At 38.3% G+C, this 27296-nt stretch overlaps 2 protein-coding genes across 6 annotated transcripts in view; one reads left to right on the plus strand and one right to left on the minus strand.

Annotated features, from left to right (window-relative positions):
• LOC108071859 (43 kDa receptor-associated protein of the synapse) overlaps positions 1 to 19340 on the plus strand; it is a 27052-nt gene extending 7712 nt beyond the window's left edge. Inside the window, exons 1-10 of one of the 4 annotated variants that reach the window (XM_017162786.3) lie at positions 12065 to 12132; positions 13889 to 13965; positions 14025 to 14107; positions 14168 to 14340; positions 15802 to 15986; positions 17223 to 17697; positions 17754 to 17852; positions 17941 to 18132; positions 18193 to 18392; positions 18465 to 19339. In XM_017162786.3, the coding sequence (XP_017018275.1) occupies positions 13928 to 13965; positions 14025 to 14107; positions 14168 to 14340; positions 15802 to 15986; positions 17223 to 17697; positions 17754 to 17852; positions 17941 to 18132; positions 18193 to 18392; positions 18465 to 18864 (1845 nt within the window). In that variant the 5' untranslated portion in view covers positions 12065 to 12132; positions 13889 to 13927 and the 3' untranslated portion in view covers positions 18865 to 19339. Of the gene's footprint in view, positions 1 to 12064; positions 12133 to 13888; positions 14108 to 14167; positions 14341 to 15801; positions 15987 to 17222; positions 17698 to 17753; positions 17853 to 17940; positions 18133 to 18192; positions 18393 to 18464 lie in introns of those variants that run through there. The other 3 variants (XM_041776736.2, XM_017162785.3, XM_070287625.1) reach the window with 3 other exon arrangements.
• A 366-nt stretch (positions 19341 to 19706) lies between these two features.
• On the minus strand, positions 19707 to 26502 carry onecut. 2 transcript variants are annotated; one of them, XM_041776662.2, is made up of 5 exons: positions 26468 to 26502; positions 23868 to 25632; positions 22568 to 23574; positions 22230 to 22414; positions 19707 to 22166 (listed from the first exon to the last, which is right to left on the minus strand). In XM_041776662.2, exons 2-5 carry the CDS (start codon positions 25601 to 25603, stop codon positions 21741 to 21743), a joined length of 3354 nt encoding a protein of 1117 aa, XP_041632596.1. In that variant the 5' UTR covers positions 25604 to 25632; positions 26468 to 26502; the 3' UTR covers positions 19707 to 21740. The 2 variants fall into 2 exon arrangements, with proteins under 2 accessions (XP_041632596.1, XP_017018276.1); XM_017162787.3 differs by lacking the exon at positions 26468 to 26502 and adding an exon at positions 26042 to 26411.
• Between the last annotated feature and the right edge of the window lie 794 nt (positions 26503 to 27296).

Genomic DNA, 27296 nt, shown 5'->3' on the forward strand with positions numbered 1-27296 from the left:
TTTTTATTGATTCATTTTAATTTTTATTGTTTCCGTTTATTTATTTGCATTAATTATTATTATTATTTATTTATTTTTTTTTTTTTATGAAATTTGTTATTATGTTCTCGGCGGCAGGATCTCGCAGGATTCTTTGAGGATTCGTGGGCGTCCTTAACTGGGTTAAAGAATAGTGATAATCTTCCCGGTGTGCAAGGATACGACGACGAGTTTTGATGCGTGGATCTTTCGAGGTGTAAGGTCTGGGACGATGTGTATTCAACGATGGTTTTAAGAGGGTATTAAAGACTGCGAGCGATGTGTATTCAAAGGGCTGATCTTGCGAAGTGTCTGCGAGCGATGTGTATTTAATGAGTGTGTGTCCCTCCTAGCGAGGGTCCCCTGTATATATTAATGCTTAAGCTAGCCGACGCTGCTGCCGCGGGCAGAGCAGAACTGGAGGTGTGTGTGGGCCACGTGTGTGTGTGCTTGCTTGAAGCGTCCCTCTGCCGGCGTTGACGCTGGCAGTGACGTTGACTACGATTTCTGGCTTAACTGTATCGCTTGTTTTGGCGACGATGCGTATGCACCAATGGAAATTTACCACGGGTTTTTTTTCTATTCCCTTTTCTCCTGTACTTGCCGATTTTTGCCGGCGACCGTACGTCGCGACACGTGGGACGGAAATTTCTTACACTCGCAAAAACGAATGCGCGCTGGTCGAAAAATATGTTTATAAAATATATTTCCTGACATTAAATTTTCTATCCTCGTCCTTTAGAAAACTAAATTTCCCTGTTTTTGCCTTTGCGAAAAATTTATATTTATATATTTTTCTACTGAAAAAAAATTTTGTTTTCGGCCAGTGGGGGTTTAATCCACTGAGAAAAATTATCCTAGCTGTCCTGACCGGTCCCTGCTCCGGGCGCCATCTGTAAGGATGTGTCTTAGGCCGGGGTAAACCTCAGCGGCCCAGGATTCCTCTCCAGAAATATTTATATTTTTAGAGACGGCCAGAACATGGACGCCGAATTTTAATGAATTTTCTAGGCAAAAGGGGCTCGTTTTTAAAGGCGAATCTTACTTCGGGAAAAATGGGAATCTAAAATGGTCACCCTGGCGATGGCCAGGTGCTCCTCCGTTTCCTGCGCCCGCTCGGTTGCCCAGCAGCGGCGCCTCTTCCGATCGGCAAGATCTCTGCCGCCCGGGATGACCCAGCGGCGATGGCGGGCAAAATGCAGATCGAAAGGTAAAGGGAGAGGGGAAGGGGAAACCTAAAGCGCGAGATCACCCTGGCGGTGGCCAGGTGCTCCTCCGTTTTCCTGCGCTCGCCCGGTTGCCCAGCAGCGGCGACTCTTCCGATCGGCAAAATCTCCGCCGCCCGGGATGACCTAGCGGCGATGGCGGGCAAAATGCAGATCGGAAGGGAAAAGGAGAGGGAAGAGGGGAATCTGTGAGCACGTGCCGGCGGCGAGGAGCTCGTAGCTCGGGAAAACCCAGCAGCCCCGATGCCCACGCCAGATCTGTGCCCGGGAGAACCCAGCGGCGACAAATCCCGCTCCCGTCCCGCTGCTCTGGCCCGGAGCTTGCCCAGCGGCCACGCGAAGTTGGTGCGGGAGAACCCAGCCACCAGCTCAGCGAGTGAGTGAGCGGGAGGGGAACACCTTGGCGCGCGTCACGATAAGGAATTATTTTTAACAACGCGGAGTTTCATGCGGGTGCGAGGGAGAAAGACGATGGAATTTCTGAATTCATTTTCTGTGCTTTATTACATTAATTAATTATTGTCTACATTTTCCTAACCTACGACTGCCGTCCCTAACCTGGCCCTACGCCACACTCCAGAAATCTACCCTGACATGGCACTCGGCCGGCTCACCCGCTGTTGTCGGTGGACTGGGACACGTGTCCTGCAGCCAGGATATGCAAGGGCACTCGCGTGTCCTTTTTGGGACTTAGTCGTTTGGGGAACTTTCCCACGTGTCCTTTGAGGACTTGCCGCCCGCGGCGGGAGAGATGTGTAACGATCGCGTTCGAAGATGCCAGAGAAGTGACCGCGGTCGCAGCTTGCAAAGCCCTTGTCGCCTCGTCTCTGCCAAAAATGTCCGGGCAGCGCAGCTTTCGGCCGTCGGCTTCGTTATTGTTATTGTTTATGTTTTGATCGGCATGTAAATACGAGTAAACACGATCAAAACGTAAACACGCACGATCGTCGGAGGGGAAATGTCGCTGCCTCTGCAGCTGTTCGCGTCGGCAGCGGAGAGGGGAAATGTCTTCAGCGCGGTCGCTACAGTCCGTCTTGGAAAAAATGTATACGCCTGTGCGTTGCGGTCTTAATCTAACTCTAATTTGGCCCTTCTTGGGCAAATTAACTTTGGGCTTCATGCCCGCTTAAATGTACAGTTGTGTGTATGAGTGTGTGTGTGGGGTGTGGGTGTGTGGTATGGCTAATCCTAACTTACTAATTGCTAAACTTAACTATAAACTTAACTAATATTTACATTATTTACAAAATAGGGTTTTGTGACTTCGTCACAAAATAAAAAATAATAAATATCGATCGGATATGGCTTGATCGACTCGGCTGGTTATGCTGATCAAGAATATAAGTAAAAGTTGCGGTCGAGTGGACGGTCAAAGTTGCGGGCATAGCCTGATAACCTAGAGAACGCGATACCGAATGCAAAATAAAGCATTGTTGCTTAATTCAGACAGATAAAAAAAATTTACTTCGAAAAGAATGTCCACATCTTGTATGACGCGCAGAAAAACTTCAATGTTTGCTTACATCGATTTTTGCGAGTACTTTCATAAAAAACATCGATTAATAATCGATGTTTAAAAGAAAAGGAGATCTATTTTGTTCTGCCTAATTGTATTTGATATTATTCAGAATATGGTGTTGGCTGCTCATCGCTGGAGTGTTTGGATAAATAAATACTCATAAAGCTTGAACTCCAAAGCACTTGCTGCTTGATCAGCATTCCGGCTCGACAAAAAACCCATTTTTTTGATCTGCCTTCTTGCAAGGTTTTTAAGTGACAGTTGAAAAAAATCGATGTTTGACAAGTGAACATGGATGTTAACCGATTTTGTTTAAACTTCGATTGCATCGAATAAACATCGATGTTTCTTCCAGCACTAATATAAACAATAGAAGACGAAAGTATGATTTTTGGAAATATTTAAATGAAAAGCTCGCGCATTATGATTGTGCGCAAAGGGCCTTACAAGCGGCGGTCACACTAAGCCTCGTCAGTGCCCTATATAAGACGGGACTTGGGAGCTCATTTAGTATTAGCCGGCGATCTGCAAAGGTGGGCAGGAGCCGCAGATACCAGCGGTAAGAACTCAACAGGAAGGAGCCATCCCCGGATAGGATACTGGTAAAGTAAGAAAGCATGGTTACTAACTTTTAACTAGTAGTCGGACGCAGGCCTCCACAACTCTTCTCTTCTTTTTACTTGGTAGACTTAAGGATCTCCTCAGGGCTTCCACTAACTGGTAGACCTTATGGCCGGCCTCCGCTAGACCTCAGGGCCCTCGCTAACTAGTAAACCTTAAGGCTTCCGCAAACTCACTCTAGGAGACCTCCGGCATCCGTGCATCGGACATCCGTACAAATGACACCGTTTTCAACAGAAATAAATTTCTGAAATTAACTCTGGCCATCCACGAGCCACCCGACCAGCGACAGATTCACTGTGGGGTTTTCGACCACTTTTTGTTCCATACTCAAAATGTTAATACTTAACAGCATATGTTAGCAACAGAGCTGCAAAATCAGCTGTTGCATCCGAAAGCACGTCTGCTAAGTTTGCAATTTTTACGAAGTGATCTTTAAAATTAAACTATTCGTGTAAGACACCATTTGTAAAGGAAAAAACTGATGGACACTGATTTCACAGGTTTTAGCTACATGTTAAATGTATTAATTGTTTAAATTGTGCGTGTTTATACTGACATTTTGTCATTTTATTAATGCACCTTTAGTTGAATTATGAGAAAAAAAATTCAACTTTGAGAAGAGTTTTGAAATAGAAGTTCGCATTAGTTTTCAATGCGTCCAAGTGTATGTTGTAGCGTTGTCAATTCTGTGCAAAAAGCAATTAGTCTTATTGTGTACTTTTCCGCACTATTGGTGCAATTTTAATTTTTCTTAGTTATCCTTACTGTTTTGCACGCAAATTTGGTTGCTGTTTGTATGGAAAAACTCTGATTTCCGGTATTTTAGTTATTTTAGTTCCTAGGGAAAACGTTATCCGATTTAGTTCAAAATTGCTATATCGTATTAAAAGAGCAACAGAGTTAATCTCCTTAAATTTGATTAATTTATCTTAAGTTTTACCCGATCATTTCTATGGGAGCTATAGGATATAGTTTCCTGATCCGAACGATTTTCATACTATATGTGCCTAGGGACAAATAATGACGATAGGTCATGTCGATATCTCTAAATTTGACCGTGTTATTAATTAATGCCACAAAAACAGGTCAAAAACCCCATGGTGCAGTGGTCTTAAGCTAAAACAACGACTACACGGAAATGATCGAGGCAAGATTGTTGGATTTAATCGGAATCAGAGCTAACGGATACGAAAATTGAGCGAAGTATAAACGTGGAGGTCCAATGTACAAATCCACTGGAATTTATAAAAAAAAAAAACAAGAAAGGAAGCTAACTTCGGAAAACCGAAGTTTGTATACCCTTGCAGATTGGTTTTGATGTTTATATTATAGATTTAAATGCTGAAAACATTCACAAAACTGAGTTTCATTACATTTTACCTATACCTATTATGTTTACAGTTTGACAGTTACAGTTTCACATTCCCAGCTTTATATAATTTATACATTTACCGATCGCTTCTATAGCAGCTATAAGATATAGTTGTCCGATTTTTATTAAATTTTTACCAAAATTCCAGAATAATAAAAAAAGCTTATATTTCAGAGTAGATAAACATACGTTGAAAAACAACGAAGCTATAATTTTTTTCCTATTTATTTCTCGATCGTTCCTATGGCAGCTATATCATATAGTAGTCCGATTTTCATAAAATTTTTACCAAACTTCTGAAATAATATAAAATGGCCATATCTAAAAAATTATGTAAAAATGTTTAAAAACAGCAAAGCTATAATTATTTTTCTAAAAATTTATCGAACATTTGTATGGCAGCTATATGATATAGTCGTCCGATCCGGCCCGTTCCGACATATGTATATAGCAGTGAGAGTATATAGAAGACTATATGCAAAGTTTCATTCAGATAGCTTTAAAACTGAGGGACTAGTTTGCGTAGAAACGGACAGACGGACGGACGGACAGACGGACGGACGGACAGACGGACATGGCTAGATCGACTCGGCTCTTGATGCTGATTAAGAATATATATACTTTATAGGGTCGGAAACGTCTCCTTCACTGCGTTGCAAACTTCTGACTGAAATTATAATACCCAGCAAGGGTATAAAAAATGGAAGAATGGTATCCAGCACGACCAATTGGTGAAAACGAAAACGCCGAGATAGATTGGTGGAAATGCTCTCGGGTTGGGCTAAGCTGACATCAGAGGTATAAGGAGCAACTGAAGGAAAAAATTTGACATCGTAAGTAAGAAGAGGGAGACTTCGCGAGAGCATACGCAATGAACTTTGGGGAGATCATGAGGTTTGGAGAATATAAATAAGAGGAAAGATTTTCTGTACTAAATTGGTTTTTTGGAAAGTATTAGTATTATAGGGTTGTAGAAATATTTAAGGGGGGACATCTGAGTAACTTTTTTTAAAAATCGAAAAAATTTTTTTTTGCTTAAAAAATTCCTTAGGGTCTTAAAAATAACATACCAAAAGATAGAGTCCGGCAAATGTGTCTAAGTGTCGAAATTTTCCATTCTGCGGCAATGCCTCTCATGTAAATATATACGATTTTAAAACTTTAAACGCGTTCTTCTCAAAACCACTTTTTTTGAGTTGGCCGAAAACATAACTCGAACAAATCTTAACCGGTCGATCTTAAAGTTTTGACAGTATATCCAAAATACCTATGGCTATCGACACACGTAGGATTTTTTTTTTTTTTGCTTATTTTTTTTTTTATCAACAATTTTGTGACGTTTTTTTTTCATGAAAATTAAACGTTTTATTTAATCACTCACCATTTTGCTAAAAATCAAAATATCGAAAAAATCCTACGTGTGTCGATAGCGGTTAAGATACAGAAACTAACAAAATTTGTTTTTTTTTCTAGATCAAAAATTAAGGACGTTAGGTTTTCGGCCATGGACCCCCTTTAACAAAGAAGGGCCTACGAAGAAATGCTGCACAGCCGCCATTTTGTTTTCGATTTATTCCAAAAAAATGTATTTTGTACTTCATATATAACATTATCAAACCTATTTTAAAATTTTTCGATTTGCTTTTTCATTTGGCCAAAAAATTCTAGAAAATGGGCTTTTTTTTTGCCAGTTACTCAGGTGTCCCCCTTAAAAATATCGTATAGATGATATTTGATATATCAAACAAGAAAAATCGATATACCAAATATTTTTGATATTTTTGTTTTATTATTATTTTTTTTTTAATTTCAATAACCACTAAACATTAACTCACATACGATCATAAATTATATTTTTAGATTTTTATTTTATATTTATTAATAAATGAAAGAAAACAATATTTATTTTTACTGTGATTTGCTTTTATTTATATTAAAATCAAATCAGAACAATAATTTATTTATTTATTTAAAGCTAACTATTAGTTATTAACTAAAACTTAACAAAAGCTTAATGAGCAATGGCCTCTGAGGCCTACCGCTCTACAGTGTATTAACAAAAGAGATTTGTATGGAATATGTTATAAATTAAATGTTATGTATGAGATTCGTTATTTATCAATTGAAAGTGAAGAACCTGAGTAAGAACACCATTCTCCGATTTGATGGAAAAGAGTTGTAAGGTTGACTTGGGGATTGTTGTTACGGTTATGTTGCAATATTAGATGGAAGTCGTCAGCATAGGCTATAAAATTAAGTTCATTTGGAATGGAGATAATATTAGTTAGGGAGTTTTAGGCGATAAGGAAGAGGATAACAGATGTAGGGGATCCTTTTGGGATACCATTATCGAGTGGGAAGCTTATAGAGAGATGTGCCGTTTTTAACTACAATTTTCCTGTTCGTCATAAAATTCCATACGTATTTTATAATTCGGGGACCAAGTTTCCATTTTTCTAGTTGGTGAATGAGAGAATGAATGCCTATTTTGTCAAAAGCTTTTTGCACATAAAGTAGACTGTCTAGAACTGATCTGCCACGCTTAAAACCAAATTGATTATTATGAATTAGTTTGTTTGAAAGGACAAACCTACGACTTTGTCAAGGACTTTGGCTAAGCATGGGTTAAGGGAAATGGGACGGTAGGAGTTGGGGTTGGTTTTGGGTTTATTGGGTTTAAGGATTGGTAGCACAAGGCTGAGTTTATAGGATTGGGGGATGTGGGAATCAAGGATGTAGTTGAAGTGTTGTAAAATTCTAAATTTAAATGAGATGGGAGTGTTTTTAATCATTGAGTAAAAAATACGGTCTAGTCCTGGTGTGTGTCCCTTAAGTGAGTTAATGGCAGAGTTGAGTTCTATTAGATTTATGTTTTTTTCTATTTCTATGGCTGTTGGGGATGGGGCATATGTATTGTGGGGAGTAATAAGTATTTTGTTAGTGCGGAATTCAGGGGAGAAGTTGGAGTCTTTTTCCTGTTTTGACCATAGGTCTCCGAGTGTGTTACCTATCTCAGCTGGGTCTATTGTTGTTGTTAGTGTTATGGGGTTGTGGATGCTGTGAATATGTTTAGTCGGATAGATACCGCAAAGTCGTTTAATGTTTGCCCACATGTTTTTTGCAGGATCAGAGTTTGGCTGGATTTCGGAAGTGAAGTTTATAATAGAGGCTTTTTTAGCATCTCTAATTGACCTCCTGAATATGGCATTAGCTCTTTTATATTCAATCATGTTTTCTGTATTGATATTGTTTCGAAGGTTTCTCTATTTGAGGTTTTTTAATTTTTTTAAGAGGGTTAGGTTTTGGTTCCACCAGGGAACTGTACGCGGGAGAGAGAATGTCGTGTTTTGTGGTATGGATAGGTGGGCACTTTGGATCAGTGTCTTTTTAATATAAGCTGCTTCTTTGTTTGTGTTGTTATTGGAACGTCTGTGACGCGTGTACGCGCACAATATATCTTGGTAGAATATAATAGGAACAATTAGCGACATAAGAAAAGGAATCAGCGATATAATGGAAATATTTGAATTGAATGCGCGCGCGCGCCACTGATCGCGAGCGGAGGGTCACACTAGACCGAACGACTGGCCACACTATTCGGGCAAATCCCGCACAGGACTCTGGCCACACTGAAGCCTCGCCAGGGCCTATATAAAGCGGACCACGGCCCTGGAGTAAGCACTTAGCCGCCGACTGCGATTGGGTCGAGTTGACCTCCCCAGTAGTTAGCAGCGAAGTCACTTTTTGGGAACTCTGGTTCCTATTTATAAATTGTAGTTAGGATCTCTGCCGACTTTCGAGTCCAAAATACTGCAGACTTTCGAGTCCGATTCTCTCCGCTGACTTTCGAGTCCGAATCTGCAGACTTTCGAGTCCAAACGTCTTCGAGCTGACTTTCGAGTCCGAATCTGCAGACTTTCGAGTCCGAACTTCTCCGAGCTGACTTTCGAGTCCAACAAACGTCTTCGAACTGACTTTCGAGTCCGAATCTGCAGACTTTCGAGTCCGAACGTCTCCGAGCTGACTTTCGAGTCCAACAAACGTCTTCGAGCTGACTTTCGAGTCCGAATCTGCAGGCTTTCGAGTCCAACCAACGTCTTCGAGCTGACTTTCGAGTCCGAATCTGCAGACTTTCGAGTCCAAACGTCTTCGAGCTGACTTTCGAGTCCGAATCTGCAGACTTTCGAGTCCGAACTTCTCCGAGCTGACTTTCGAGTCCAACAAACGTCGCTGAGCTGACTGTCGAGTCCGACAACTACTGGGTTCGGTTGACTGTCGAGTCCGAACGCATTCTCTCGTGGTTGACTTTCGAGTCCGAACGCATTCGCTACTGGGTGGCTTTAAAGGCCCATACCCTGGCGGGACTATCGGCATCCGCCTATCGGACAGCCGCACTCGGGACTAGGAGGACGAATTGGAACTACGGCGTACCCCAGAATCGAGATCCGGCATGAAATTATTGAAAATTGTACCTTTTAAGTAAATAAACATTAAGATACATTTACGGCATAATCCTCTAGCGTTCTACTCTGGGACGGGGTCGGAATCTCTTACAGCAACCACGCCTGAACCAAATAAATGTATCTGCACAGACCCTGGACGTCCCTCTGACTACCCGTGGACGACAGGACGTTACACGTCTAAGTGAGGATAGTTTTGTAATGTGCTCTCTAAAGAGGTCCCAGTTGGCATATTTTAGTTTGAATGACGGTTTGGATATGAATGTTGGGGGGGAAGGGTTTGGGAATATTGTGATTAGGATAGGGAAGTGGTCGCTTCCGTGTAGATCGTCTAGGATTTTCCAAGAGATCTCTGGGGATATGTTGGCTGTGGCAAGAGAGAGGTCAATATGAGTTAGTGTGTTGTGTGTTGTGTAGTGTGTAGGGGATTTGTCATTTAGTACGGAATAAACTGTTCTGTCAATGAATTTAGCTATTGTGTTGCCTCTGGTATTGTCTAGGGGAGCCCCAATAGCATATGGGGTAGAAGTTAAATTGTTAAGGTGGGTTTCTTGGAGTGCTATGATTTGTGGGTGGTATTGATTAATGAGGATTTGTAATTCTGGGTAGTTGTTTCTATAACCTTTGATATTCCATTGGATAATTCTTAACATATTAAATTAAAGATAAATGAGTTGGATGTAGATTACGAAATGTCCTCTGAATCGCTTGAAGTGTCAGGGTTTATGAGTGTTTTGAGTTTTTTTGCTTCTTTTTTTATGGAAGAAGTTATTCGTTTTGATGTGTCTAGTGATAGTGATAAAACCACCAAAAGGTTTTGGTTGGGGACTTCTTGATTGTTGTTTGTGGAGAATTATTGTCGGTTTAGGTTTTTCTGGTGCTAGGATAAAGATCCGCGTATGATGTGGGTGCTGGTCTGGAAGTGGATTGATCATGATTGGAGTTACCGGGACTGGGTCCTTTGAGTTGTTGAGGTCCTGTTGAATTGTTGAGTTTTTCAAGATTAGATTGCTCATGGATTGGAGTCTGGGTTCTTTGGGTTGTTGAGGTCCTGTAGAAATGTTGGATTGTTGGAGATTTGATTTCTTGGCGATAGAAGAGTATAATTGTGAAGTTTCCTTGGAGAAGCGTGCATTGAGAATTGTATTGGCCGTTTTGTTGTCACATCTGTTCGTAGTTTTAATGGCTTGAAGTTCTTGTTGTTTGAGGAATACAGGACATTTCTTGCTGGTGGAGTTGTGAGGGTTTGCTAGTTGTTCAATGTTGCAGTTAATGCATTTTTGGGGTCTATTGCATTTGATGTTAGAGGTCGGGTCGATATAGTGTTCTTCTCCGCAGTTGTAGCAAATTTTTTTATTTTTACAGAATTTGTGGATATGGCCGTATTTAAAACAATTGTTGCATCTCATGGGCAGTGGGATATAAACTCTGACAGAAGTCCGCTGGTAGCCGATCATTATGTATTCGGGAAGATTGTGTGTGTTGAATGTAATAATTAAGAGGCCAGTTTAGTGCGCCGTTGTCTCTTTTAAGAATTTTACGAATTTCTGTTACTTTTGGTTTGCTAGTTCTTGCACAATAACGCTTTCTTCAAATCCTCTTAGATCGTTCGAGTAAATAACTCCTTTAGATGAGTTTAGAGAGTTATGTACAGAGACAGCAAAGTTAATGTTGCGAGCAAATGCTTTAAGTTTCATTAGTTTACAAGCTTGAACAGCAGTTTTAGTTTTAACTAACAGAGTGCCATTACGAAGAGTCTTGCATTCTTCTATTTCACCACCACACGTAAAGTCGATTTGTTTTTTGACAAGGAATGGATTGATGTTATTCAGGTCGAGTCCGGGGTCTGTTCTGGAGATGCTAAGATACTTTGGTCCGGGAGATGTTAGTATTTGGTCTGTTATGGCTCTTAGTGGGCCACGGTCAGGGGGGTCCCCCATCACTACGTTGCAATGCTGTTCTTTTTTTTTTTTTTTTTATTTGAACTTGATATTAGTAATGAACGGTAAGGATGAAAAGGGTAAATTTTGTCCAAAAATAAAATGTGGTTCGTTGGAAAACAAATTTATATATTTTTGAAAGAGCGAATGATTTTTTTTTTTTTCGGAGAAAAAAAATTTAGTGCACTACTAGTCCGTATGACAGCAAATTCGAGACTGAGAACAATAATTTATCTTATATGAAAGATAACAAAAACATGCTTAAATAATAAAAAAGCAAACGTTTTCATTATACCCTTGCAGGGTATTATAATTTCAGTCAGAAGTTTGCAACGCAGTGAAGGAGATGTTTCCGACCCTATAAAGTATATATATTCTGTATTCATTCTATATCATATAGCTGCCATAGAAGCGATCGGTAGATGTAGAGAAAATGTAAAGCTGGGATTGTAAAACTGTAACTGTCAAACTGTAAACATAATAAGTACAGGTAAAAAGTAATGAAACTCAGAGATGTGTGTGTTTTCAGCATTTAAATTGATAATATAAATATCAAAACCAAATTATTATATGATATGTATACACACAGAAATTTAATATATTTTTTTTCCATTAATTTAACCAGAATGGATCTACTCCTAATGTTCCAATTGCAAACTTGCCGAAGTTAGCTTCCTTTCTTGTTTAATATATTTCTGTAATATTCAAATATAATATTAATAATAGGTATATAATTATAATTCAAAACCTGTTCCAAACATTCGTGCAGTGTTGCATAGCTTTGGTACTATCTATACAACTATCGGTTATCAGACAAGCACTGTTCCGCGCAGCCTCCTTGCTTCTTGATGGAAGACAAAAACATCCACCATCGCATCCCCTTGGTCTTTATCACAGTTTCGTAGACGGCCCAGGACGAGCTTAAGCTATAGCATTTATTTAAGCAAATGTTTTGAGTGAAAAATCATATTCTGTAAGGCATTTATCGACCATTTTTGATGCTCTGATACTGTATGTATGAAAATATTCACGCTTTTTGTATAAAACACGTACGTGTAAGATGCGTGAGTGGTCGAGATGCTTTGCTCTTTAGTATTAGGAGGAGGAGCCAAGGTCACTATGAATTAAAATAATCAAATGGAGCTTCAGTTGGGTCAAGGTTTACTACCGAGTGACGTCCAAATATCAAACCTAAACATTTGTTTTTTAAATGCTAAAATCAACGTAATAGTAACATTTACATGTTCTTTATCAATAAAAAAAGGAACATTTTATTAACAAGTCTAGATAATAGGGACAATGTCACATTACTTACAACATTAATTAAAAATAATTTAACTAGTTTCTGATTAGGTACCTCGTTTTTAAACAGCATTCGTCGAAGATTGTTGATCCGCTAAACTCGAGTTATCGTCTATTAACGTAATAGTCTATTAAATAAATATAGAAATATAAATAATTATTTTTTTTTTTTAACTTTTCTGTGTGGGTAATTGTCAACAAGGGGATTCCTTATACGACGAATGACTGAAAATATCGGCAGCTGAAAACAAGTCTTCCCTTCCTTAAAAATTTCTCATTTGACATTTTCAGACATTCAGCGTCCACGAAGTCGCTGAAAAAAATCTGCTTCATCAGTTTTTAAAATTAGGAAAAAATTGTATTGCCAAGATTTCGTTTTTTGTATTTATATTAATATTTATCCCGGATATTCAGTAATTCAGCGACCCCGAAAGTGTCGGGAAAGTGACTAAAAACCCAGTGCACTGGCACTGCAGTGCGGCTACAGAGTTCGTATAAATCAATGGTTTGGATTTGTAAATGAAAGGGTAGTAGTTAAAAAAAATTATAGAGTAGAAAATTTAGCTGGTGACTTCGTATTCGGGTATTTAGACAATGTTTTCAGTAATTTAGTCATACATAACGCCTTCGCTTTAATAGGAAGGGAAATATACTGCTATTCTGAGAGCCACACAAACAGCAAATATCTTTCTTGAAGTCGCATAAGGCAAACCACTATTATTTGCACTTATTAAATGTTTTTTAAATATCGAGATTAGGGAACGATTCCAAACGATATAGGAATCTATAGATCACAGCTTACAATAATGTTAAGCCGTGTACATATGAGAAGTTACTAGGAAAAGGTCATGAAATGGTGAAGAGATGAGATGTGATGCTAGCTGAATGAAACTTGGCAAATAGTATTCTGACTACTCTCACAAGTATATAAGTCGAAAAGGGCCGAATTAACTATATCTAATAGATGACACAGCCAGCCTCCTTGCCTTTGCGAAAAACACCTTGATTTTTAAGTATCTCGAAGCCCGCATAAATAGTCTTGAAAATTAGTTATCCAGGAATTTCCCCGGATAGCTAGGGGCCATATTGACCTATGCGTGTCCCCACGAGGGCGGTCCGGATAAACCTAACCTAACCTAACTTGGTTAGTTTTCAGCATATTTTCATTTACTTTGGGGCAAGACCATTTTTTTTAGAATTTTACTTAAATTTTTTTTTGTTTAATCGGTCAACTATATACAAATACGTCTGTTTAGCACTTACCATCCCATTTCTTCTTAACAATTTCATTTTTGAAAAATCTTAGTATGCTGTTTTGAAAAAATACAATACCTTTCATGATTTTAATCGAATTATAACAACCGTTTATTATAAGTTTCGATGTTACTACGTGGTCTGCCTAATTGTTTCGATTCGTTATTTTTCAGTGGTTTTGCAATATAGCTTTATTAAAAAAAGCAATTGTCATGTCATGGGAGAGCATTGCCTCAAAGGATCTTCTTTGGTAATTGGACGCCTCGAAACTCCTAGATACATATCCTTTTTAGAGTTTCCTTTCTCCAGCATCCCACCTAGCCAGAATCATTCAGCCACGCATTTACTTACATCACCAGATGGATCGCGTTATCTCTTGGATAATTCGAATGGTAACCAATATTTCTATATTTCTAACTGTTTCTTATAGGCTATACATTTTCCTTGAACAGAACTAAGTCAATTGGATGAAACCTTTTCTCGTGTGGCTGGCTATGGCTCGAGTCCCGATGCGGGATCTCGTTCGTGTTGGACATCCGGTCAAGGACTGTTACACACCAGTTCGGTAATCGGCTGTTTCCTTTCATGCCAACAGAGTTTGAGGCAATATATAGCGAAGAGAAAGGTATATATAATAATGGCCTTATGATACTCTAATAAAGTTTCCATTAATCAGAGGTTTCATTACAACCTTGAAAGAGACAACTATGTATATGCGTAAATTTGTAAACAATAACAATTGTCGAATTGTCCTCGTCGCAGTATTCATGCATTTTTGTTTATGGAAGCCCTTATATTTATTTTGTTACCTTCTAATGCATACAAATTTTATAATTAACACCAAATAATTAATTGAAGTTATGTTAGCAGCGCAAGAACCACGCAACCGAAAACAATAATTTTTCCTTATTTTTTATTTATTATACCCTTGCAGGGTATTATAATTTCAGTCAGAAGTTTGCAACGCAGTGAAGGAGACCTTTCCGACCCTATAAAGTATATATGTATATTCTTGATCAGCATCAACAGCCGAGTCGATCTAGCCATGTCCGTCTGTCCGTTTCTACGCAAACTAGTCCCTCAGTTTTAAAGCTATCTGAATAAAACTTTGCATATAGTCTTCTATATACTTTCACTGCTATATATGTCGGAACGGGCTGGATCGGACGACTATATCATATAGCTGCCATACAAATGTTCGATAAATTTTTAGAAAAAAAATTATATCTTGGCTGTTTTTCAATATTTTTGCATCATTTTTTAGATATAGCCATTTTATATTATTCCAGAATTTTGGTAAACATTTTATGAAAATCGGACGACTATATCATATAGCTGCCATAGGAACGATCGGGAAATTAATAGGAAAAAAGTATAACTTCGTTGTTTCAAAATTTTAGTATCAGTTTTATGAAAATCGAACAACTCTATCATATAGCTGCCATAGAAGCGATCGGTAGATGTAAAGCTGGGAATTTAAGACTTTAACTGTCAACTGTAAACATAAGTATAGGTAAACATAAGTATAGATAAACATAAGTATAGGTAAAATGTAATAAAACTCTGTTTTGTGTGTGTTTTGGCTTTGGCTTTATTATTATTATTTATTTTTTATTTTAACATATTCTCATCTTCTCTAAAACACGAGTATTTAAGTATCTCGGTTTTAACTTCGGCGTGCCGCAGTTACCTTCCTTTCTTGTTTAAAATCTTGTTCAGTTAAGTTTCAGAAAAATAATTGCAAGAAATCAGAAATAAGAAATTCGAGCTGAGAGACCATTTTGACAACTTTACCACTAATGAGGCTAATACACTTTTCAGATACTATTTCTGTTCATTAGATTTGCTATCGCTCTAAATTGGCATCTGGTATTTTGTAGCAGATCTATGGAATTTCTAAGCATTACCAATGCATTAGAAGCTTCATTGTGGTATAGTCATCTTTCTCGCAAGCAGTATCATAATAGCGTAAGTTAAGCTGGAAGGTTGTGATAATGAATTAGAATTTGAGGGTTAATTAATCAACGACGTAAAATTAAAAATGTAGTTTCGAGACACTGTTTTTGTTATAACCTGTGCTCTCCAGATCGAGCGTGGCCGTCGGCTTTACGAGCAAAACAACCAAACCGAGGCAGTCCGGACGTGGCGCAGTGCTTTGAAGGGAACCTGTCAACGAGAAGATTGCTTTCAGCTTTTGGGGTACTTATATCAGGCCCACATGGACTGGGGTAAATTCCGAGAAGCTATTGAATTTAGTCATCAACAACTTGGGTGAGTAAAAACAAGAAAAAAGATAAGCTAAAGAATGGAGAAGTTAACTTCGGCGCGCCGAATGGATCATTAACAGTCGATCCAAAACTAAAAGGAGATATATTTATACTAGCATATCAATATTTGGTTTTGATAAAATTTCAAAAACATCGTATTGAAACAATTTTTAGATTTTATATATTTAATATAATTTAAATTATAAAAATATATGTGCTGATCACAAACAAAGTAATATCAACCCTCATTATATATTTACCAATACAAATATTTAAAGTTCTACATTTACAGAATGTAAAAACTTTTATACTTTACATTTCTCTCTACATTTACTAAATTATAATATTTTTCCTTGCAAATTTTCCAATTGTTTTTATGAAGGCTATATGATATAGTCGGCCGATCCGCCCTGTCCCTACATATACTTAAGTATAGTAGTGAGAAGATAGTCAAAAGAATTTATGAAAAACTTCATTTAGCTAGATCGACGCTATTGTTTTATGATTGCCAGTCAGACCTACAGACAGATCTTAACAATTTTCCAACATTGTGCGGCGTTAACTTATTAAACTTAAATGGCTCTAAATGCAAGCTAATGACATTCTCCCGTGTCGTTCCTAAACCTGCAAAGCGTACACTGAACTACTGCTCCTTGGAAAGAACTAATATAGTTGATGATTTGGGTGTCCGTCTGGACCCTAAACTTGACTTTATCGATCATATTTCGTGCATGGTGAATAAAGTCAGGAGTGTGCTTGGTTTCATTAAATGGTGATCAAAGAAATTCAATGAGTTCTATGTTACAAAATCCCTATCCATTCTATGGACCTAGCCTTTAGAGCTCTCAATATGGCGTCCATAGTACACGCATAAAATCGGTTCAAATCGGTTCCTTCATTGCTTTGTAAATTTCTGAATATAATTAGAATTTTATAAACATCAGGACGACATATGATCAAATGATCAGTAGATATAGGTCAAGCGAAGTACTGAGATATAAAGCTATGAGTAAAACCGCAACTGTAAATCTGTAAATATAATATGTATAGGAAAATGTAATGAAACTTGATATTACCTTGTTTTTTTGTTTCCCAGCATATTTATTTATAATTTTTGTTCTGATAGATATCTAAAACTTAAAATATACATATGTAGTTCTTTTATACGTTAGCTTTCTTTCTTGTTCATTGTTATTATTATTATTAAGCATAACTAATAAATCTTTGTATTCCGGTTTAGTATTTCCGAAGAGCTAGACTCACCAAATATGAGAGCTGAAACGTATTTAAACTTGAGCAGAGCTCATGCCAGCCTGGGTGGACTGGAACGATCCCTGAGTTATGCCCGTCACTCGCTCTATAATGAATGCGGGACGAAGTGCCGCAGTGGCTTAGTCCATTTGACGGTGGCTCGCGTATATCTGGAAATGGGTGGATTCTCCAGAGCACTGGAGGGATTGCAAGGTGCCTATAAGATAGCCATGGCAATTGGTGATCCCTCGCTTGAGCTGCAGGTGTATGTAGCCTTATCGGAGTTATTTGGCCGTCTGCAGGATAACGACAAGAGCGCCACGTATGCATCCAAGGCCTACGACCTATCGCGATCTTTACAACTTGGGGATCTTAACTCTTGCCATCATAGGGCAGCGTTACTGCGCATGGCGGTCTCTTTGCGAAAGCAGGGTGAGCTGGGAGATGCACAGGATTATTGTAAGGTATTATCTAGGCACTAAGTCCAAGTGAGATATATATAACCTATAGAATTTCATAGGAGGCCACTAAGCTGTCGCTTATATCCGGCGATCAGGCTACGTTTACGCGCAGTATTCGGATTATGGGTGACATTTATCGTAAGAAAATGGATATGGATGTAAGTTTTGAATCAATAAAATATATATTTAATTTTGTATATATATGTATTGTATATATTTATATATAAAATGAAAATATAATTTAAGCGGGCCTTTCACCAATATGAGCAGGCGATGGGCACTTCTGCCAGCTTGGGCGATCGCATGGCTCAAATGGAGGCCATGGACGGAGCGGCTCGTTGCTTGGAGACGTTGCGTCTACAAAATAAAATTTGCAACTGCAGACCGTTGGAGTTTAATACGCGTCTTTTAGAGGTTGCTAGTTCTATTGGTGCCAAGGTATGGGCTTCTCCTATCACTCACTGAAAGTCTAAAGCTTTATCTATGCACATGTTATAGTTTCTAGTTCGCAAGATCCGTTGTCGGTTGGCACTGATATATCGCGCTCTGGGCGACGAGGATCAGTACAACTCACACTTTCGCATGGCAAATCAAACAGATGCGGCGTTAGGCTTGAATTGCGGAGCCTGTGGAGAGCTTTTTGGACTGCAGCCGGAAAACCTGGAGGCTTTGCCCTGTGCACACATTCTCCATGCGAGGTGAAGAGTTGGCCTTTCTCTAACAACTTTATTTTATTTTCACACACATATATGGATTTGAATATACAATAGATGTGCCTATGAGATACTACGACGTCGGGACAAAAATACGCAACGATCTTGTCCGGCGTGCAATAAACAAATGAGTTCTCGCCAGCAACTTGACGGAAGCGGAAACGGAAGTGGAGTCATACCAGCCGAAACGGACAGCACGGATGGTGGCGGCAGCAGCGTCATCAATGCAAACGTTCTTTCCGTTGGTGGCTTATTCGGTATTAACTCGGATATTCTCCTACCCTCAACCGTTTTTTGTAACATTAATCGATCAATGCCATCGGACACAGAAAATGTCACCTTAATAATGTCACCAAAGACCATGTACCATAGTAACTTGTCATTGGCGTCGCTTAGTATGCGAGCGTCCAGTCTCACCATCGATAGCGATAGGCAGAATGCAACGTCGTCGGTATGAGACTTTGAAACCTAAACGCCTGCAAGAAATTTTAAAATTAAATGAAATATATCAGAAGATCGCTGTTACTAGTTAACCCCTATTTCCATTAGATCTATGTACCATATTAAAAAAAAAGGTAATTGCATTCTAAATGCACACAGAAAGTTAACACACACCAAAGTTTCAGTTACTACCAATCCAAGCTTATGTCTTGGAGTAAAAAATGCAAGCCTTTTAATATTACGGCTTAAGCTTAACACCCAAAATATTAAAAACAAATAGAGTACCTTTTCAAGTCAGAATGTCTGGTGCATTGTTAATGTTTTAAATTTAAACTTAAAAAATATATGGCGACAACAATTAAACTTTTAAACAATAAATAAATCGTTACTATCTGTTAAATACTAATACATTTGGTTTTCAGAGCTCTGAACCGAAGCAGCCATCTAATAAAAACAATTATTATAGTTCAAACCAAATAAAATAGTTCAGATTTTGAGCTAAAAATTTTTTAATACTTGAAATACTTTCGTGTCTAACTTTCAGATAATGTAACGTAATGGGCTAATTATAATATTTTTATTTATTACAAAAAACGTATTTATTTGGAAAACTATTAATAAAAAGTTTATTCTTCTTGAAAATTGAATTTTTTATTTAATTTAATTATTTTTAATCATAAAAATTCAACTTAATGGTTAAATTGAATATCAATTCGTTTTTTTTTGTTTTGCCCCCTCTAAAAGGAACCTATTAAAAATCTGCATAAATGTTAAAGAAAAATATTTGCCATAGTTCGTTAAAAAATTGTAAAATTCAAACATTCCCGCCTGCAAAAGAAAACTGAAAAGGCAGATAAGTAGTTCAGCTATTTTTAAATGTGTTTACTGCGTAAGTATACTTATAAGGCAACATAGACAGATAAGATAAGATAACCTTACATAATGACTTTGCCTATATTTTATTATTGCATTTACTTGATTTGTTTTTTTACATAGATATCTTAACCTATATTAATGTGCCTAAAGAGGTGAACATATACTCCATCCTTACATCATTTGAATTACATTTCTTAATTGTATTTAAGCTAAATTGACTAGGATACATCGAGTGGTGTTATTATTTTTAATAAATCCTATTCGATTAACATATAGTGCATAAATATAATGCCAAAGAGTATTTTTCATAACATTTCTTATATCGTATAAAGAATTAAACATAGTTATTTGGGGTTAGAAAGAGCTATTTGATATATTATTAAATAAAAGGTTTGGTGTCTGAAATAATGAAGATTTCATACAGTTATTTACAGTTTATTTCATTATTAAATATTTCTTTCTTTGATATAAATTTAATTGTATACACAGAACTTAACAAAACATGGTTTTGTTTTTTTTTTATTATTTATATTTTTTGTATTCTTTCATCTTTCAGCCATTTTAGACTGGCTTAAAGATGCTAATTTAAATATATTAATGTTGTAATTACTATTTTTAAGAATAATACATATTATTATTAATATTCCCTTCGGTTATTACATGAGTAATTTATAAATTTGACTAGATACACAATAAGTTTATGACTTAATTTTTAGTAATTTTTTTATTATTTTTATGATGTATTAATTGTATTTGTTCTAAATGTATCTACATAGATATACACTGCCTTTTTTATACCAAACTCTTTACATTTTCGCCTACGGCCAAACCTTAATAGCCAGTGCTATATATATATATATATATATATACGCTATTATTTGCTGTGCAAATGCAAGTAGAAATTATAAACAAAATGTACGTAACTATAAAGGACTTTACCTTCGGGACGCCGAAGTTTGCATACCCTTGAAATTTTCAATTGGACCATTGCAAATAGATCCATTTCGGATGACACAAAAATGAACAAAAAGCAAGTATGTCTTAGATTTTACGTGAATATGTTGTATAGGTGGAAAGCTACAGTGAAGTGTGGTCGACTGTGACCGACTGTGTAACCGGTGGCCAAAGTATTTTGGGGGAAATGAAAGGAACACGGATATGGCAATATGAAAAAAATGGTTAAAGCACCAAAATAAGGCAAATGTTGGTGGAACACCCATTGATGGTGACAACACGTAAGTAAATGTTGCAGAAGTTCAACAGAAACTTTATTGTCTAATAACTCTCATGCTTATTAAACGATTGTAGTTTGGATAATAGTGGGTATGGCTAGATCAGCTGTCGATGATGACCAAGAATATATATTGTATAAATATAGTAAATTAAATACTGAAGAAATGAAAGCTTTGGTAACTTAAAAATCAACCGTAATAAATTTAAAGAAAAAAAACAACAAAAATTCAAATCAACGAGCATAATTAAATTATAAAGCTATTTGAAACATTATTGTGGCATAACATGGCTACGTATTTTGCAATAATTGGACAAAAATTGTATACATTTCTTTAACACAAAAAAATTTAATACAACTAAGTCAAGTAAGGTTATTGTGTTATATAAAACTTGGATACAACTAGTAGTACATGTTGTACCTAGATAAATATAGCAGACAAGTTTAATAAGGGTTGCTGTTAAGTATGCCATTTTTGTGTTTTTTCAGCAGACTATCATTAGTTTAAGATCATCCAAATAATCGGATATTCCCATCATATCATCCACACAGATGTTCCCGTCAATATTGCGTCGCAGGTTTTGCGACCATTGCGGCTTATCTTCTAGTTTAAGCTTGGTTTCATCCTTATCGTCCTCGCTGTTATGAACATTACCTGCAACTTTTCGGCTTACCAAGACCTGATTTGCTCTCTCTCTCGATTTACTAGGACTCAAGTGCGTGACTGTACCTCGGAGAGAATTCATCTTCTTCGGTGTGTGGCGGTGCTCAGATAGGTTATGCTGTCACAACATATCACCATGGCGATCATTATTATTATCAGCCTGATGGTCGGGATCGACCAAATCGAAATCATGACTTTCCAACTCCAAATCCATATCGGCATCTTCATCAAAAGCGCCTAGAGGAGACATTGCTGTCGTATGGAGACTCGAGTAGTTATCGTGCGATAGACTTTGACTAGGATTATGGTTCTGATTGTGAATATGATTAGGCGTCTGACTATGATCCTCATCTTGTTCATCTTGTGCCTGCTGCTGACGATTTTGAATGACATGCTGCATATTTGAGTTATTTTTTGAATCATCATCACGCCACTTGTCCATCGATCGCCTTCTTGCATTCATAAAGAAATTACCCACCGTGGTGGGCTCTAACCCCAACTGCCTGGCTATAGTCACTTGCATCTCCTTTGAAGGTCGCTTGGTTTCCTAAAGAGATCATTAATTTATATAAAATTATTCTAATTATATATATATATATATATACTTTACTTTAAAAATAGCTTGTAATGTTCGTCGCTGTAGATCGGTAAAAACCAGGCGTGGCTTCTTCGGCTGAGGCATTTGCTCGATCTGCGGCTCCTCCTTTCGTCGACAATTGGCGGCGACATTGGAGGAGACCGGGAGATTAGGGCCAACTGCAGATCGTACTGTAGACACAGATTCAGTAAGCGCAGCTAAGGTTAAATGGAAGAAAAGTACAATAGTTTAGGTAGTTCAGTTTGATGGATGTGACCCAAAGTTGTGATCTAAAAATCTTCGTGACTTGCCTCTAATATGGATGGTCATACAAAAAACAGAAGAGATAATTGTTTTTCTTAGACATTTACCTCTTGGTGACATAGGTAATGGGCCCCCATGGGGATCCGCATCCGTTGTCATTACGTCTCGGTTATCGTTAGTTCCCGTTCCGGTTCCAACTGAACCTAGTAGTCCAGTCGCAGCAGTGTTACCAGAGCCCAAAGGCGTCATACGTTGTGGAATTTGAGCCGCCGCCATACGCAGTGCCGACATCCGTTGGAACTCCGGCTCTTGCAGCCACTTGTACATTCGCCGGAAGGTCTCCCTACCCGATTTAAGCTTTGACCATGGCTTTGGGTTGCGTAGGAGATCGGACAGGGTGCCTTGCGATCGGCATAGGACACGTTGAGCAAAAATTGCCTGTGGGATACTGTATCGTTTGAGCTCTGCTGAAATACGCTGTGCCAGATCCTTGGTATTGATCTCCTCCATGTCTGTGGAGTTTCCACTAGTCCGGCTAGATGATCCTCCAGCGCCTCCTCCTCCTCCTCCTCCGTTCTTGGGCGACGCGGAGATGGCGATCTTTGCACATTGCTGTTGAATATTTTGAAATCCATTTAAAAGACTTGACTGTTGAATGCCACAAACGGAGGAGTCCGCGATAACGTTATCCGTTGCTCCTCCAATCTCTTGCTGCTGGCTCTTGTCCAAAAAATATTGCTGTGATCTTTGGTTTCCTGGGGACATACGACCACTCAGCTTAAGTGGCACGGTTGATGCTCTATCAACATCTGTTATGGACGGTGGCGGTGGTGTCGGTGTTAGGGACACAACCACGGGTAGAATTGAATTAGATCCATGCTTCCAATCTTCATCTGGTTTCCAATCTGTAGTACAGATTGAAGAAACAGCAGCGGCTGTTGCCTGATGATGCAGGTGACGCGGCATTTGCAAGCGCGTCGCCGTCGTCCGCTCCTGTGCCGCCATGTTAAGTCGCGTTTTTCGTTCGGACGCCAAATGAAATCGGTCCTCCAGGCTGTGTTCTGACGGCATATGAAGTCGTGACTCCCGCTCTGAAGCCAAATGCACCCAAGACCTTCAAAAAAATCATACATGGTTAATTCAGAATTATATGTAAAGATAATTAATATTTATATGTTAACATAATAATAGAGGTCAAGAAAATAAAAAAAATTTTGCTATTATGTTATTGCATGATCAAAGTGTTTCAACTTTAAAGTAACAGACATATGGGCATAGGCTTAAGCTGATCATTAAACGTTTTGTTTACCCTGTTGCATAAAAAACGATACACGCTATTGCTCTGCGATTACCCTTTTGCTAAGTTAAGGATATTTAACTTTTAATATTTACAACTTATATACGTACGTTCCTCCGTTGACATCAGAAACGTTATCGCCTCCAGAAATATGATCAGAGTAAGAAAACTTTTCCCCATGAACATCAGTGTCGGCACTATCTCCACCAGAGATATGATCAGAGTAAGCGAACTTTTCACCTTGGATGTCAGTATCGCCACTATCTCCACCACCAGAGATGTGGCCGGAGTAAGTGAATTTTTCTTCTCCACTTCCTCCTCCCACATTGTCATCAGAATTCTCTTGCGTCGCCGAATCCTTTTTGTGTCCATTATGGCTCAGCTCCTCCAGCTGGGATGGATTTGGCATCCTTCCAGACGACGTAACAACGGTGGCGGAATGCAGGTCACATGAAACCAGATAATTATTAGGTGGTGGTGAAATCATAGACGTTAGCTTTTCGTATGAGGAATACGGTGAGACGCCTAATCCAAGATGATGATGACCGCCACTCATGGTCAAGGGTAAGGCAGAAGAGTACGAGTTGCATTCGGAGGCTGTCCCATTACCAATACCACTACTATTACCTCCTTCAACTTCAGTCTCCGATGAGGCATTGGTAATGGCCTCCTCTCTACCTCTTTCTACTCCAGTGACATCTGTGTTATCGCCGCTATCGCCGCTTCCAGAAATGTGACCGGAATAGGCGAATTTCTCCGACATGGTTGATATGGGCGGAAGGGGTTGGATGGGTGTCAATGTCGCATACGATGTTGGACTAAAGCCAGGCGGCGATAAACGATCATTAACCGATGTAAGTGTCTGATAAGAACCTTGGCTAATCAACTGGCCACGATTTCGTATTTCATCATCATCTTCATCCTCAACGTCCCCATCCGGATCTCCATTGCCATTATCATCTTCATCATCCGCGTCCTTTTCACTATCTTGGGAAGTGACAATAACCCCACCTGCCATTCCATGTCCCATATCCAGCTGACCGGATCTATTGTGCTGCAAACCAAGAATTACTTGGCCGTGACCATGGGCATGAAGGTGGTGGTGGTGCTGATGATGTTGATGTTGATGATGATGGCTGGCCAGGCTGAACACCTGCTGGTGACCATCCAATAGCTGCTGATGATGATGCTGATTTAATGTTACTCCTACATCGTCACAGTTATCGCCATCGGATGAAATCTCATCCACGTCATCGACGTTAGCTCCGAGTCCAACATTTGCACTCGATAAGTCAACATGCATCTTTATACGCTTATTATTAGCTGGATCCATTCCAGACTTGGTTTGAACTATAAGCAACTTGCTCATTGCGTCTGGCTTAACTGTAGTCAATTCTTGGGGAAGAATTGCCGCCTGGCTGATTGCATCCACTGTCAATCCATCCAAGCTTATATCGGAGGCCACAAAAGAGTCCACGGGACTGTTGTCGATCATGGGCTGTTCATGGTGCAGATCATGTTGAACAATTCCAAAGGACATAGTTCTTGGTTGCTGCAATTGCTGCAGTTGTTCATGAGGCACTATTTGATATGTTGTCGTCTGCCTATCCATTTCATCGATAACCATGACAACAGCAGCCGAATCTGGCCTGGAACGTTGTTTTTTTTCACTAATCATTGTTTGTATTGACAGAACCTCATCTGCATCAAGTTCAGATCCAGAACCAGGACCTCCTCCTTCTTGATGTGACTGTGACTGATGTTCGTTCATAAACTCTGTGGCATTTTCAACTAAATCCTGGCTATATGTTGGCCGCGGATCAATTATGTGATTAATTGATTCCATTCCTTAATCAGAAGAAGATGCAAAAGCATCTGGAAATGGGGGAAAAAAATGCTTGTTTATATTATGCCCTTTAAAAAATCGTTTATATAACAAGAACTTAAGAATGTCGTTTTTTAGGTTGCAAGTTATAGCTATTAAAGTTGAACAAAAACGTTAATAATAAAATATTATGGTTTCAGAGAATATTTTCAAGTATATATTCACTAAAATTTAATTTTCTGTTATTTAGATTGTGAGTTTCGTTCACTTAATATATAGCATGTTACTCGTTGCCATCGCCGCACCGACCGACCTTTAAGGGTTGCTTCCAAGCACACATACACATCAGCCAAAGGTTGGGGTTGCTTTGCCTGCACTTTATCAAACTTACTTTTCACAAGTTTGTCAAAGCATTTAAATTAACTTTAATGTTTATACTTCGCATTTGTTCCCATTTACCTTAAACGGAACCAGGTTTCTGAGCTACATCTTCACATAAAACATGTAGTATTATTTTTTAATACACAAACACTCAACATACAATAATCAACTTGGAATCTACTTTATAATATGTTTCACTTTTTCTTTTAAATTTTTAAAATATTAACCAAATTTTCTTTTGGTACTATAATTATGAACATTTTTGCATTTAACGGATCTCTAGGTGATTGGAAATCTGGTGTTCCTCCAACAACTTTTTGGCTAGGAAAATTCTCCTCTACGCATGTGTGTAAGTATAGACACATGTACACACATGTGGGTGGCTTTTACCGAAAAAACCCCTGCCGAGCTGCCATATAAAGCTTCTCAGCCTTACGCGAATTATTCCCAATTCAAACTGAACTGTGAACGGGAACCAAAATCCAAAAACAGAACGGAACTCACATAAAATGAACATCAGCAAAACACACCACCCTTCGTATCTCCGTCGTATTTAAGGGTTGCCAGAGGCAAAACCACCATGAGAGTACATAGGACCCCACCCCTAATGCCAAAGCATGCGCAAAGCAAAGCATGCAATAAGCAACAACAAAATATTTAAATAACATAGGCTCAGCTAGCTTATAAAATAAATTAATATTTTTTAAAACTATCTGAATAATATTGGCAGACACACTTGACTTCTTTGTATTTCGACCAGATCGGACGACCATATCATTAAGCTGCCATATAATCATTTGGAAAATTAAAAGAACAAATTGTAATTTCGCTTTTTTTTAACACTTACCACTACTCTAAGATATATATATATACTTTTTGAATCTAGAATTTTGGTCGTTACACCCTTGTAGGGTATTATTATTTCAAACAGAATTTTGCAACGCAGTGAGGGAGTCATTTTGGACCCTCTTAAATTATATATATATTGTTGATCAGCATCAATAGCCGAGTCTATCTGGCCATGTCTGACTATCCGTCCGTCTCGTTCTACGCAAGACTACTCTCATTGGTATATAAGTTGAAACGGGTCGGATCAGACGATCATATCATATAGCTGCCATAGAAAGAATCGGAATACTTTTAGAAAATATTATCACTAAAACTAAACTAAAACTTTCAACATATATCATAGAGCTGTCATATGAACGATCAAAAAGTTAATGAACAATATTATAAGTTCCCTCTTATTATACATATTTACATCTACTCTAGATATTATTCCAGAATCAGTATATAAAGGGAAAATGAATGTAAAACTGTAACTGTAAAACAA

Source organism: Drosophila kikkawai, chromosome 4, assembly GCF_030179895.1.
Source record: "Drosophila kikkawai strain 14028-0561.14 chromosome 4, DkikHiC1v2, whole genome shotgun sequence".
Lineage (NCBI taxonomy): Eukaryota > Metazoa > Arthropoda > Insecta > Diptera > Drosophilidae > Drosophila > Drosophila kikkawai.